At 52.7% G+C, this 14,244-nt stretch overlaps 3 protein-coding genes across 3 annotated transcripts; 2 read left to right on the forward strand and 1 right to left on the reverse strand.

The window, feature by feature from the left end:
- Positions 1-1,812: 1,812 nt before the first annotated feature.
- JN550_003454 (uncharacterized protein) lies at positions 1,813-4,226 on the forward strand (the record flags this gene model as incomplete). Its single annotated transcript, XM_049314860.1, has 3 exons — positions 1,813-3,040; positions 3,097-4,097; positions 4,155-4,226. The coding sequence occupies 3 exons, from the start codon at positions 1,813-1,815 to the stop codon at positions 4,224-4,226; spliced, it is 2,301 nt and encodes a 766-aa protein (XP_049174645.1).
- Positions 4,227-6,637: 2,411 nt separating this feature from the next.
- JN550_003455 (uncharacterized protein) lies at positions 6,638-7,514 on the forward strand (the record flags this gene model as incomplete). The annotated part of the gene is made up of 2 exons (XM_049314861.1): positions 6,638-7,142; positions 7,195-7,514. The coding sequence occupies 2 exons, from the start codon at positions 6,638-6,640 to the stop codon at positions 7,512-7,514; spliced, it is 825 nt and encodes a 274-aa protein (XP_049174646.1).
- Positions 7,515-11,783: 4,269 nt separating this feature from the next.
- Positions 11,784-12,017, reverse strand: JN550_003456 (uncharacterized protein; the record flags this gene model as incomplete). The annotated part of the gene is made up of 1 exon (XM_049314862.1): positions 11,784-12,017. The coding sequence occupies one exon, from the start codon at positions 12,015-12,017 to the stop codon at positions 11,784-11,786; it is 234 nt and encodes a 77-aa protein (XP_049174647.1).
- Between the last annotated feature and the right edge of the window lie 2,227 nt (positions 12,018-14,244).

A 14,244-nucleotide genomic window follows, 5' to 3' on the forward strand; every position in this document is an offset into this window, starting at 1 on the left:
CCTAGTAGTAAAACTGCTTTTTCTATCTTCCGCCACTTCTCGTAACTGTGATTTGCCGGAGGCTGTGATCGTGCTTGCCGTCGGCAAATTCTCGTTCATCGGTGAGATGACGGCGATATCTATCCCTTTCTAGATCGCTGTCAAACGACCCACGTCCCGTGTCTGGATTGTTGCCGGGCATGATAAGGCCAGCCCTGCTCATCATCCTCCGTACAAACCAGATAATGGCTATCAGAAGTCCTGAGACGAGGGGTATACCGAGCCCGAGAGCCAACCCGAGCATTGGGCCATTGCTTGTACCGGTATTGTTGCTCATATCTGCTGCACTCGACGTTCTGGGTCAGCTGATGGCCCCAAGTCACCTGGAGGTACGACTATGTGAGTTGACAGATAAGGCCGTGTAGTTCTTGTTGAACTGCTGGGCGGTAATCGGCTAGAATCTTGCCCGAAGAATTTAAGAAAGCAGACTTCAGCTTCCTACGTCAACTCTGAACAGATGGGATCGGGGTTAAAGGGTATGAATGGTCAAAACCCTATCGTACGTCTGGCATGACGCTGGGATTTGGTGTGTGATCTAAGAAAAAGAGTGAGAATACATGAATGTGAGCAGCGAAAGAGGTGGCAGTATTGGACGAATCGAAAAATAACATTTCCATTATGCCAGCCCTGATTATAGTCAAGGGTGGGCAAGCTTGGAATCCAGGGGTCCCAGTTGCATTCATTGGCCGCAGCTGTGAATGATTCAGTGAACCAAAGAGCAGTAAAGCTTCCGAGCCAGCCAGGTTGGTTCGCTCTATTAGCCGGTCTGAGCCAACAGGGCTTTGCCGCCCGCAATGCAACAGTACGATGTGCGCTGTATAAGCGATATTGGCTCCGTGCGCAACCGAGCATGGCGGGAGTTGAAAGCCATCAGCCCACAAATTGGAGAAGTCATCTCTCATGGCCCGACCGTATGGATGTCGCGCCAGGTACAGCCAACACTCTCGCTATCCTTGTAAGCCCGGGCTAGATCAACGAATGGTATCCTGTGCTAGTGATGCGAGGGAACCGACATAGACAATGGTCCGAGCGGGCCGCAAATGATGGCAACACATTGCCTGGTTCGTCCCTCTCCCGCGAGCAATATATGACATGAAACCACTCTTGCAGCCCATGGTAACAAGCACATGCACGATGCTCGCATTGCACCTTGGCACAAGGTACCGCTTACAGGAGTTTCTGCAGGCAGTGATATGTAGGTAAAATCGAAAACGGCACGAAGGAGAAAGCCGCTTCTCTCATCATTTATAACTTTGGTAAAAAGACGAATGGAAGCAGAAATGTCGGCGAAATGCAATGATGAAAGATGCCCAAGTCGGCGTTCATCTTGTTCGCAGAGCTTTCAAGTTCTCAATGAGTTGCAAACGCCTTAAAGCGGAGGATCAGCTCTGCGGCCGGCCTCCGGATTTGCAGGTACCCCACCAGTTTCCTTGGGGCATTGACCAACCAGATTAGGGCAGCGACAGGCGAGACAGGTGCCAATCGAGCAATTCACTACGTCCAAACTCCGTCGGTACAGCAAATCTGCCTACAGCCTGACGTGAATCAACAACGTGACTGCCAAGGAAAATCTGGGCATCAACACGATCCAGTGGGGGTTTGCGGCACCCAAATCACATATCGCAATCGTGCAATGCTTAAGCTTTCTTGCGAAGCTACGGCAGTCGCGCGCTGTGGAGGACGATGAAAGCCGATATTCACGTTCTGCTTCACCAACTGCACGGCACACAAAGTTCATGAGGCAACCCGTGGAGTTCTGGTTCCGAAGTGACAATGAGACTTCGGGCCTCCAACAAGGGAAAGCGGTTTCATCCGCACAACTATTTCCCAGAGCTCGATTCATCCGACGAGGACCAGCAGGTACCCGCAGACAAGCACGATGACTCGGACGACGGCTTTGTTGGCGACGATCACGCAGAAGATGACTTTGATAAGGACGACGAAGTAGAGCTTGAAGCTTCGTCAGCGGAAGAGGATGAGGTGGCAAGCGAGCCAGCTTCAGAACTTGAACCTACTTCGCACTTTCCAGTCAGCAGGCGCAAGCAGATTGTCGACGCAGAGGCCCTTGACGAGGATGGGATCAAGATAGCTTGCGGACAAGTCCAGCCGTACCCCACTGATTCTTCGGCAAAGTGGACGAGATCCTACGCTGGCCCTGTCACCAGATACGCCCGGCTTCCAGACCTGTGCAAGTACTGGTACGGTGACAGGGCTGGATACGCGAGGATCATCAATGGTCTGGTAAAGTTGTGGGCGAGGTACGAAATCTATCCGCCCAAGCTCCTCCTGAGCAAAGATCAGAACCTCGCAAAGTCTCCGTGGGTGTCGAGCAATTTTTGGGAAGCACAACAACAGAAGTTTCTAGACTGGTATGTGAACTATCTGTCAGCACGTCAGAAGCCATCGGTATATGCGCCCCTCTCCGAGGCTACAGCATCTAGGTGGTATCTCCCACAAGCCGAGACAGGACTTACCGCCCTACTCGGCCCACATGACGATCAAAAGGAACACGTGCTCAAACAAGGCGACGCCATCGCTCTTTTGCCTGATGGCGGTCCTGCAGAAGAAGCAACAGAAGACGACAAGGTTGGAGGGTGGATGTTTGATGTTGGGGGAATCGTGTTATCCATGGACTGGGCCCCTCGAATTGGCGAGGTTGATCAGTTACTGGCTATGACGGTGATACCATACGCAGACCAAGCCTTCTACCAGAACCCTGAGGAGACGCCACATGAAGCCACATTGAAGCAAGGTAGCGTGCAGGTATGGAGTGTGCCATTGAAAAGGAGTTCGAAAGGACTCATGGCATTCTCCAGCTCTCGACCTCGCCTAGCCTCAGCGCTATGTACCGAATCCGGGCGGGTACTGCGTATGCAGTGGTGCCCAGTCGCTCTTACAGTTGGTGGTGTCATCGGCCTCCTGGCCGTGCTGATGGCCGACGGAAAAGTGAGGGTGCTAGAAGTTAGGCAGTCCCCCAGTAAGAACATGCGAGGAACATTCGGTAAGTACCAGCTTTGAGAAGAAATGGCCTTCGCGACTGCACTAACCCAACTATAGAAGAAATCCAGGAGCCTCTAGCCACTATTGAGTTGAAAAGCGAGTACAATGTGAAGATAACGTCGTTCGCTTGGTTGAACGTCAACCGCGTAGCTGTTGGTCACTCCGATGGCTCGGTGGCAGTTTGGTCTTTGTACCCATGCATGATGCTTCAACGCCATCCTATCCATTCAAGCCCCGTCGTGGATATCAAATCAGGCTATCCGTCCCACCCCTTCATTGTGGCAACAGTTCCTACTGGTGGAGTAGTGACAGTCACAGATTTGAACAGGCCGAATGCTGAGCTTGTCTACTGTGCCAACCTCAGTATTTCACTACAGCCGAATCTTCTAGCATGGTGTGAGCACATGCGTGGCTTCGTCTCACTCTGGCCATCGTCAAGTCCGGCAAATAATTCCGTGTCGTTCATGGCAATACGTACTTGGCCACAGACACGATTCGCCGCTGCCGCCAATGGCCAGGTGACATGTCTGGACGTTGGGACCCACCATCCGTATCTCCTGGTGGGCTCTACAGAGGGCACACTATGGCTCTCTAATCCCTTCCGGAGGATATTCTTCTTCAAGAACAAGCACAAGAAGCTCAGAATATTCCAGCACGACTATCAAGCTTTGAATGTGCAGGATAAGGACGACCAGGACACGGACCAGGAGGTTCCTAGAGGTGTCTGCAGGATCCTCCATGGCTTTCAGCCTGAACATAATGCCCATCCAAAGCATGAGAAAAGCAATGCGATGGCCAAGAGACACGGTGGACAGAAGAAGAAGGCGAAGAAGGGGAAGTCAAAGAAGAAGGCGCCTGTCATTGAAGCAGAAGAAGCTGATGAAGATCTTGAGGATGAAGGTGATGGGAGCGCCATGCCAGCTGGGGACATAACTATCCATGATCCGCTGACCCGAATCTCCGCTGTCACCTGGAATCCGAACATCCAGTTCAGTTGGTGGGCTGCCGCCGCCACGGCATCGGGACTGGTCAGGATCATGGATCTAGGCACGGAACAGGTAGGGAGGAACAAGGAAGATGACGATGACGACACGGTTGATGATGTCGACGAGCAGCTTGGGGAAGGGTCGAGTGAAGAGGAAGAGGATTTTGTTGATGAGGACTCGGATATCGTCATGGGCGGGTAGCTACCAGAGATGTGATATACCAGGAGATCATGATACCCAGATTTCAGACCCGGATGTTCATCTCCGTAGTATTAGAGCCTCGCAATGCGCAATAATGTGGGCAACTGAGCTTGGAGAGTGATATAAGCTGAATCTCGTCATGTTCAAAAGTAAAGAAACCTTCGCAAGGTCAAATACGCGCTTGAAAACGGCCTGTTAACAATCAAACTGGCTCGTTGCGGCATCCCTGGCACCGGCACGACGCCGACTCAACAACGACGGAATATGGACTCCTCAGCTCGAGGATCAAGGTGGATGTCGAGCTCGTAGTTCCCATTCGCTCGAAAATTCAGAGCTGATGTTCAAGTATCCCATCCCAGCCGACTTGGACGCCAGGTCAGCCATGATCGAGCTGCGCCTATACCTTGAAGAGGTTGTCATGAAGCATCTCGAAGCAGTGACTCCGGGCCTGCTGCGTAGAGTCCTGTTTCGGACTGTGATGAAGGCTGGTACAATCGTGATAGTAAGCCGAGTGCTGACAGCTAAGTCATCGTGGAAAATGCGAGGTCGCTTCTCCGGTTGAACACGGGCTACCATGAGCCATGGTTGCTTCTAGCGGACCAGCACTTTCGCGCCGTCTTCCCCAGCTCGATGGGGTGGCCGGGCCCACGGCAAGGCATGGTGATTGAGTATACATCCAGAAAGCTGGGTATTTTCTGCGTGCTGGTGGGGAGCGCGGTGCTCTGCCTCAGCCTGGCTGCCGTTGCCAGTCATGTCTGTGGAAGCTTCAGCACTGGTGTCGCGTGCCTGGGGCCGCTGATTGCCTTGGTCGGCATCTTGGACCATGACTCTACAAGCGCAGCATGACCACGGCGCAGAGACCCAGGCTGGTGGCCAAAAGGGATATGAGAGGTATTGTTATGTATAGCCATGGTGGCGTATGAGACGGCCGTGGCAGTCCATAGACTTGTACTACTGTACTCACGGTATACCTACTGCAGATGGGAGTTTGATTATACCAGCACTGGCGGCGCAGATCTGTGGTCTAACTTGATTCACCAGGTTCCTGGGCTTGGCGATCTGGATCATTGCCCGGACCCCTATCCAGTCGTGCGCGTCTATATGCTACTGTACCTGCCTGCGTAGGTACCTGCTTCCCGACCAAAGTTCTTCAATTGATGATCCCTGTATAGAGAGATGCATGCTGGTGTTTCCACGGGCTCGTTGGGAGAGGGGACCAGCGCATACGGCTTGGGAACTCCCCAAACCATGGCGACTTGTTACCTCACTTAACTAGGTACACTCAGATAGGCTTGGCTTTCCCCAGCTTTTTCCGCAACTCTCCCTTAACCTTGTCAAGGTTGACCCCTGCCCGCGCCCTGCCCGGGCAGCACCTGACTGGGCCCACGAAGCCACCCGGGCACAAAGGCGCATGCAGTCGGGGGTCCCTAACTTGGCGAGAGTTACCGCTCTCGGGGGGCCATCTGCCCCTCTGGTGCAGCGCTGCAGCCAAAAGCCCACTGGGACGGTCGGCACTCGGCCTTTACCTTGTGGCTCTGGCCCTCTGGCCCTCCGGCTCTGGCTCTGGCTCTGGCTCTGACAGGGGGGCCAGGGGTGGGCTCAATCTCGGTACAGTGCATACAGTAGTGGCATGAGGCGGCGGCGGCAGTATCGGTAGCACCAGCACGAGCACCAGCACAAGCACGAGAGCACAAGCTTCCAGGTTGTGTGCATTGCCAAATGCGACTGCAACTCTCAGCCCATGATTCTCCTTTGCAGAGTTGGGTCACCATCGTGAACTGCATCCAGCTCTTCACTCTCATCATCATCCCTGCCGTCGCGCTCTCTCCGAGTCTATTCTGACGTCTTGCATTGTCGACGCACCCTTTTTCTTTGGCCGCAACGAGGCCCGCTTGTACCTTACCTCACGTCCCATCCCGTCCCCTCTTGTCTCGGGTTCAATCCACCGCTTGCCATCGTTCCACGCCTACCCAGAGCCGGATATCGGTTTCGTAGCTGCCACCCATCTGTCTGTACGTAAACGATCCCTTCCAATGCAGCCCTGCAGTGCCCGTCCGACCGTCCTTCCCAGACTGACCGACTGACTGACTGGTCCATTGGCGCAGAAACCCTCTCCCACCCCGTCCAACGAGCATCTCCCCTGCAGGTGGCAAAGACATGTTTGCATTACCTGTTAGATGAGTGCATACGAGACCTACCATCCATCTACCAGCTCCTCGATTCCGAGGCCATCATCGCCGTCGCCGTCGTGTATTCGCGCCACGAGTTTGAGACCTGGCTGAACTCCTTTCCGCCCACCCGGCACGGCGCCTACCCGACCAACCGACATACCGCAGTCCCGCGGCCAACTAAGCTACTCTTCAACCGTTGCTGATCCTTGACGATCCACCCCTTCCATCCCTTCGCCCAAGATGCCTTCGGCACGGAGACTGCGCGCCTTGCTGCTGCTGGCGCTGGCCGTCGTCATCACCATCCTCTTCTTCACCTCACAATACCAAGCGACCCACGAGCGCGATACCCGGACCATCCAGGACTTCTATCACAAGACGGTAAATGCCATGGACAACAAGAGGGGCAGCGGCGGTGCGCAGATCATTATGAGCGGCAAGGGTGCGCAGGTCAACCACGAGGCGAAAGACAAGGACGGCGACGGATCTGTCGACGAGGACGACGAGCAGATGGCCGAGGAGATGGCCGACCGCCTGCGCGCCGCCGAACAGAAAGCCAAGGACCTCGCAAACGCCAAGGCGCCCTTGAAGCCCGACTCGCCCGGCAAGGTTGTCGGCGTCGGAAGCTCAGCTGGCGGCCAGGGCAAGAAGGGCAAGCCCGCGCCCGAGGATGTGGACGACAAGGAGGAGACGGACGAGGAGCATGAGATTGAGGTTGTTCTCAACGAAATTCTAAAGAAATCCCCCAGTACGTTTGGCCACGTCCCTTCCTCTGGCACCCGAACTAACCCAACAAATAGCAATCATCTTCTCCAAATCGTACTGTCAGTTTTCGAAAAGGGCAAAGGCATTGCTGCTGGAGAAATACTCCATCGACCCCGAGCCTCATGTGGTCGAGCTGGACTTACACCCGCTCGGCAAGAAGCTTCAGGAAAAGCTTGGCGAGATGACGGGGAGAAGGACCGTCCCCAACATCATGATCAACGGCAAGAGCATTGGCGGCAGTGATGATATTGCCGAGCTAGACCGGATCGGCACCCTCATCGACAAGATCAAGTCCATGGGAGGGAAGCGTGTATCTATGAAGGAGCGATTTGTCGGCAACTCCAACAAGGCATAGAACTACTTGAACGAAGTCTTGTACTGACGCCTCGCGGGTTTTTGGATGTAATGGTGATTGATTTGTGCATTGGCGGCGTTGGTGGCTTATATTCTAGCTGGACACTGCCACGGTTTACTTGGGACTGGTTCAGCCCAAGGTAGGGCACAGAGCGCAAGGATCCAGCCTCTTGCTACATCTGCACAGTGGTAGTGCAGATGTGTACCATATCTCCATCGAACATATCGATATTGCTGGCCGCTAGGAAGCCGTCAGCATTGGGAACAGCTTCCCTTGTGCTTATATTTCAATTTCAAGATTTTCATACTGTGGAACTTCCAGAGTCGGACCAGACTATGTGCTGTGTGAATTGACGTCAGTCCAAACAAATCTGCACCATCGTCTGCGGTGATGTGATTATAGCTGTCTGAAGACTAACATATAGCTTTGAGGCGAATTAAAAGGCTTATCGTTAGCAATGAGTTCCAAGTAGTGTAACTTGCCAGAGAAAGAGGCTGATCACTGCACACCAGAATAGTGGAAGGAAGATCTCACTTGGCTACCTAGCACAAGGCTGGGGCTCCTTGCAGACAAGGATACCCAGCCTTCCTGGGCAGCCCTCGGCAGGGTGTATGAGAAAGCAAATACCGCTGAAATATCACTTCCTCCCTCCGCTGAAAGTATTCATGGTGTGAAAAGCAGATGAGTGACCTTATACTATCCTTGAATACCAGCTTTGGAGCTGGTTTAGCCGCAGCTTTTGTGTAATGTCACATCTTTTGTGTCTCTGCTTGATTTCACTGATCCCGTATGGACAAGCCAGCTTGGGTTAGGGTGAGGCATGCCAGATACGCGAATCCTCGTCGCAGTAACGTGCTACGAGGTCACACATGTGAGCGCGGGACAGATCTGCCACATGGTTGGTTGCTGCACAGACTTCCCGGCCCAGATCAACTTGGATCCCGCGGGGGTTCAAGGGGTGGTTAGCCGTTTGCAGTATGATAAGATGGGGACGCAAGTTGAATTGGCGTAGTAATTGGTCGAAAGCATTTGGTTCTCAAATGCGTTCCCAAAGAGCATTCAGACCTTTAGGAAGCATCGCAGCTGTGGCTAGCAGAACGTGGCCGCCAGACACGAACGTCATGATCACTTGTATCAAGCCTCTGCCCTATTGGCACCTGTCCAAAGATGGTGCTCAAGATATGACTATTCTTCAAGCGTCCAACTTCAGAGGCATAAGTCCACTGTGAGATGGCGAGGCTAGTGTCCACATTGCTGCCGCATGACAGCCCGGTACAGGGGATCGGCCCAGTGACGGGAGCCGTCTTCACACAAACCAGATAGCTTGCTACACTTTCTGAAGAGAGTGTGCCGGGTTCTTTGACTCTCGGCCCATAGGCAGTCTTCATCCACTCAGATAATCAGGATCGACTGACCAAGCAGTGGCATGGAGCCCAGACTGAATAGTCGTTGGCTCTACGGACAAGCTCAGGCTGAAATCTAAATAGTCAGTCTACATGATGAAAAGTAGAAGCTTCAGACAGTCATTGCTGCCATACCATCTCTTCATATCCGGATGATTCCTCTCCCAGAAAAACAGTGCTCCTCCCGCGCAGCGCACGTACTGCTTGCGTTCGATTTGCTCGAGCACCTAAGCGGCAAGGTTCGGATTGGATGTTGCAGATATCACCAACAAATGGGTTTGCCGTGTTGGCCACCCGGTGCACCCACCTGTTGCTCCTGCATACACAGCGCAAGACCAACGCCATAGGGTCACGACCTCTCCGTAACTTCCTATTGCAGCGGGCTGCAGGCCCATTGCCGAAGCCAACTGATGTGCCATTCGCCTAGCAGCGGCCCTGGGCCAACAGGACAAGTGAAATGATCGCAGCCAAAAGACCATGGTCACATTCTGCGTACCTCGCAAACCTGAAGGCCAGCTCCATCTTGCCCAATGCCTCGAACCCTGTCTTGTCCTGAGAAGATGGAGACATGCAAACGTCGTGTATGGCTTTGGGCGGGAGTTTGCCCATATCATAGTCTGGACTGGCTCTGGAGTATACCCGAGAACCCAATCACAAGTGTTCCGCAAGATACGCCTCGAGCCAATGGCGAGTTTCGCCAGACACCGGAAACGTGTTTGCGGTACTTTTGCTGCACTAAGTGGAGATGAGATGGACTTTGCGAAAAGTACACTGCATTTTGAAAGTACCATGCATATTGACAGGGCTTGGCATCAAAGTACCGGTATAAGAGCTCTGGCGCCCGCACCGTCCCAAAAAGAGACCTCCCTCGAACTTTTCTTCTAGTTTTCATGGGAAAGTCCCGTGCATGAAGTTTTGCATGTCGCCCGGTCCTTCTTGCTTGGGGTGTCGGGATCCCGAATGAACGGTCCACGCGGAAGGCCCCTTCCGAGTCTCGTATAGCTCGTATAAGACCCAGCTCCACCCATGGAGATGCCGTGTTAGGCGTGTTGGCTGCGGTTTTAAATAATGAACGAATTCCCAGAAAACTCTTCCCTTGGAGCCATCTGAAGTGCGGTCGACGTGTGACACATCGCCACCCGAGGCCCAACGTGTCTGGAAATGCTTTGCTCAAGCCGGCTGAGTGAACGATATTCTGGACCACTTTTCGACTCAGATCAAGAGAAGGAAAGCATCGTTTGAGGTGAACAATGGTTAAACGAACCCGTGGACTGCGACAAGAACTATCGACGATCAAAGTCAATCGAGCATGCGAGCCGAGTCGACACGACATGCCTGCTTTCCCGATGGAATGGATTAATCCTAAAGGCGCATGGCACCACTGAACTGCAGGGCCTTCAGCTTCAGTACACAGGACAACACATTCTCTAGAGATGCGACTTACTTGTGGTAAAGATAACCGCTCTGCAGCTGGTGTATACCATGAGACACTTGTTGTCGGAGGAGGTAGTTGAAAAGCCTCGGGATTGATCCTGCAATATGCTGTTCAGTGTTACTACTAATGCTCCGCCTGTTGACATGCCATTCTGGTACCAGTGCCATCATTCTGGTGTCTAATTGTTATGTTATATATGTTTGGACGTTGTTTTTCGCAGGCCACGTGCCTGGGTTATAGAACGCAACGACTCACCGACCATTCGCCCAACCTGAGCATGATGTGGTCCAGAATGAGCAGCGAGCACCTCGTTGCTACTGCATGTGATCTTCTCCACTGGCTTCCCATAATGACGAAAGGAGACGCTCAGGAATGTAGATACCGAATATGTGGGTGATCCTGGCACACGCTCGCTCGCATTAATGCGGGAGCGAGACAAACGCAGCGTGTAGCTTAGGTATCGTAAATCGTGTAGCCCTCGAAGTCCATGGCATTGTCATTGAAACAACCACGAAGCCATGAGTCCAGCCACTTCATGCCGTTCCAAGTTGCTTGTTGGCGCACGTCTCAAGTGGGACATGTAGACGGCAGTGACAGCTTGATGGTGTAGCTTATGTTGATCTGAGACCAGAAAGGCAAGCACAAGTCTTTCGAATACTTCCAACAGCTGTGTGCAACGGCAATGCAGGCCATGGACCCTCTTGCAGTGGAGGATCACTCTGATTGGGCCTGCCGGGCAGTTCAATTAGACGGACTTTTGGAGCTCTCCGGCACTCGATCGTGCACGCGCTAGGCCTGGCTACATGCCAAGGAGCGTGTAACTCAACCTGATAACCAGACAACTCATCACGTATCATATGCAATATATCTGATGGTTGTTAAAATTTATATTAGGAAAACTCTAATGCCAAGACGGGAACCAAAAATGGTTGTCAATCTGTCTCATCTAATAGGTATCATTCCAAAACCCAAAAAACTCCGGAACAACGCGTATAGAAAGACGGTGTGCGCCATACCTTTTTGCTAACCCGTTCCCTCGTTTTTCCCGAGCCAACTTGTGCTGCAATATATGCCCTGTAGCTAGCTAGAACTTAGCTAACCTTGACCACCTGCGTTGGCGACCTAAAGCTAGATGCCAATCGCCGCCAGTCCTAACAGAGCGCGAAAGGAGAGCCGTGTAATCCAGCAGAATACCTTCTGGGAACCCAATTCATTCACCAAATCCGTGCTTCAAATCAGAATCACTCTGGGTGGGATGATCCGTTCTATTCCGTCATGCGGTGTTGAGCATGTGGCGGCTGGTCGTAAAGAGAATCGAGTTTCCAGGGACCCTGATGGGGACCCCGACCCATTCTCTGGCCCATTCTGGGGTGTGTCGTAAGAGCGTTATAAGCAGTGCTTCAGAAGAAGCACCGAAGCATGCCGCCTTGCTTAGATCCTCGACGGGCCTGGGAACGAAGGGCTGTAGATGGGTTTTGACGGAAGGCCGTTCTTGCGCTCGTAGCGGGCCGTCGGGTGCTCGCCAATGCTGGAGAGCGCACTCTTGACACGCGAGCCAAAGCTGCGCTTCGATGTGGAGGAGGACTGGCTGTTCTTCTGTGCGTCGATAGAATATGTCGTCGAGTCCGAGTAGGTGGACGAGGCGTATGATGGGCGAGAAGACATGGTGATGGATGTGTTGTTGTTGACTTGTGAGACGCTTGTGTTGTTGCTCATAAGAGTGGACGATGTGTTTATAAGTGATGTGCTTTGGTATGCGGCAGCCAGAACTGTTGCGGTTGGTATGGCAAGTAAGCTGGTTCAATGTGCTTGATGAGTAGCTGTGATGATGATCTGAGAGAATAGATACCTGAAAGTCGAGGAATGTAGCAATGGTTTTATACTTTGGCCCGTTCGGCTCCCTTCTTGGGGGCCGACTTAGCATGATGCCAGGGAGCACAGCATGCTTACAACGGCTTGAAGTGCCTTACATCGTTGCCTACCTAAGCAATGCCGATGCGTACGTACATAGCTGCGCATCGTTGTTCGGACTAACTGACAGGACCTTGTTAGACAGCCTTGGTCCACATCTGGGGTTGCATACAGTAGGGCTGTGGGACGTGCTCCGTGACTCACGGGCCGGGGACTCTGTCCTATGACAGTCCTAGCCGGTCCTAGACGGGGCGCAGTAATTTGGGTGCCTGACGCACCCGGGGAGCCAAACTCTGTCGAAGCTATGCTGTTCTGAGCCTCGCCGTCCCAATTCCCAAGCCTATGTGCGCCATGGCGCAGCCAGGAGCCAATTGCTCGGGAAACAAGATGCGTCACCAAGCGGCGGTGTTCGTGGAACCACCATTGGCACTTTTGATAACGTCTGGACTTCTGTGGGTCGTCTGCCTCTTGTCTTGAAGATAGAGTTAACTTGCGGGGAGTCAACTAAAGTCCACATGGCTAGTTGCCCTTCCCATTGACCATTGACCAATGACGCCTAAAGTTCCCGAATGGACGCGAAGCGCTCGTTCATTCTTTCTGCCTTGGTGATATGCAGCAGCCTTAAATTTCGGAGTAGACGCCGACGCACTTGGTGCTTCTGCGCTGCGTGATCACAGCAGCCTGGCGGTCCCAAACGGACGAAGACGCCTTAATTTCTCTGCCTTGAGTCGTCACAGCGGCCTGACAAGGCACACGTAAGCCTCCGTTGCATTTCGTTCGACCCAGATGTTTGGTACTTTTGGCGTGAACTTGTTTAGAATCGCACACATTGGGGCTGCGCATCATATTTTCCCTTACAGACAGTTTAGCCCCCACCCGGACTGCCCACTTGGCGATGAGACACCATGAGTCATCCGCAACTAGCAATTAAAGAGTAATAGTCGACAACAACAATGCAGTGATCCTGCTAGCCAAGCGAGGCGGCTCCGTCGGGACCCCATTCACGAAAGATCAAGCTTTTTCCAAGCTGAGAGGTGAATAGCCCATGTCCGTATCCTTGTCGAACCCCTGCCATCTGCTGTGCTGGGTGACTGGAGTACGCAGAAAATTTTTGTAGCACAGGATCATAGTCCAATAGATACCTATGCAGACAATCGACTGACTCGACTGGCAGGTTTACTCGAATTAGCTTGTCGGGCCCTGTGCGGTCGTGTTGCTTGTTTCTTTGCCGGGTGGTGGATACTCCATCAGCGTTCGGAGCTCGGAATTCAACGCCGGCTGCCTGGACTCCGTGACGGCTACGTGTGATCACTGTTGACAAGTCAATTTCAACAATTCCGACAACCCCGAGTTGACTTGCCATTAGTTAACAGATCCATTGAGTAGATGAAGTCCACCTCATATTTCAAATGGGAAAATTGCTAGAGCCGGTCACCTACCCGGTCATGGCTTGGACTGTATTTGTCTTACAACGTCGAGATATCCCAGTAGGGTAACAATAATCCCAGCTTAATTGAGAGTAGATGGCCAGTAGTTGATGCCCCAAACCAGAAAGCAGAGGCGAGCAACTCTTAAGACTGTCTCAACTTGTCGATCATGGTTCCCAACTCTACGTAACTCATTGGAGCATATTGCACGTCACGAAGCAGGCAACTGTTCGACTGGCTTAGAAGGTGATGTATGTCGCATTGAGAATGATATGGTCCCCTCGAAACAGGTCAATACTGGAGAGGTATAGGGCTTCTCTAAAACATATCTGATGCAGGCTCACTGCTCGGTTGTGCAACAGAGCCCAGAAGCCTCACGGTGCTAACCAGCCCCCCGTGAAACATAACTCAACCATCGCAGATGCTGAAATCCGATTCGCAAAGAGAAAGAGGAAAACAATGCGCCACGGGCTCCGACATCCGTACCTCAACCAACGCCTACTCCAATGCACATTATCCTACCTAGTTCTTGTCCTTGGCCGTGTCCATGTCAG

Source organism: Neoarthrinium moseri, assembly GCF_022829205.1.
Source record: "Neoarthrinium moseri strain CBS 164.80 chromosome Unknown scaffold8_Wmoseri_CBS_16480, whole genome shotgun sequence".
Lineage (NCBI taxonomy): Eukaryota > Fungi > Ascomycota > Sordariomycetes > Amphisphaeriales > Apiosporaceae > Neoarthrinium > Neoarthrinium moseri.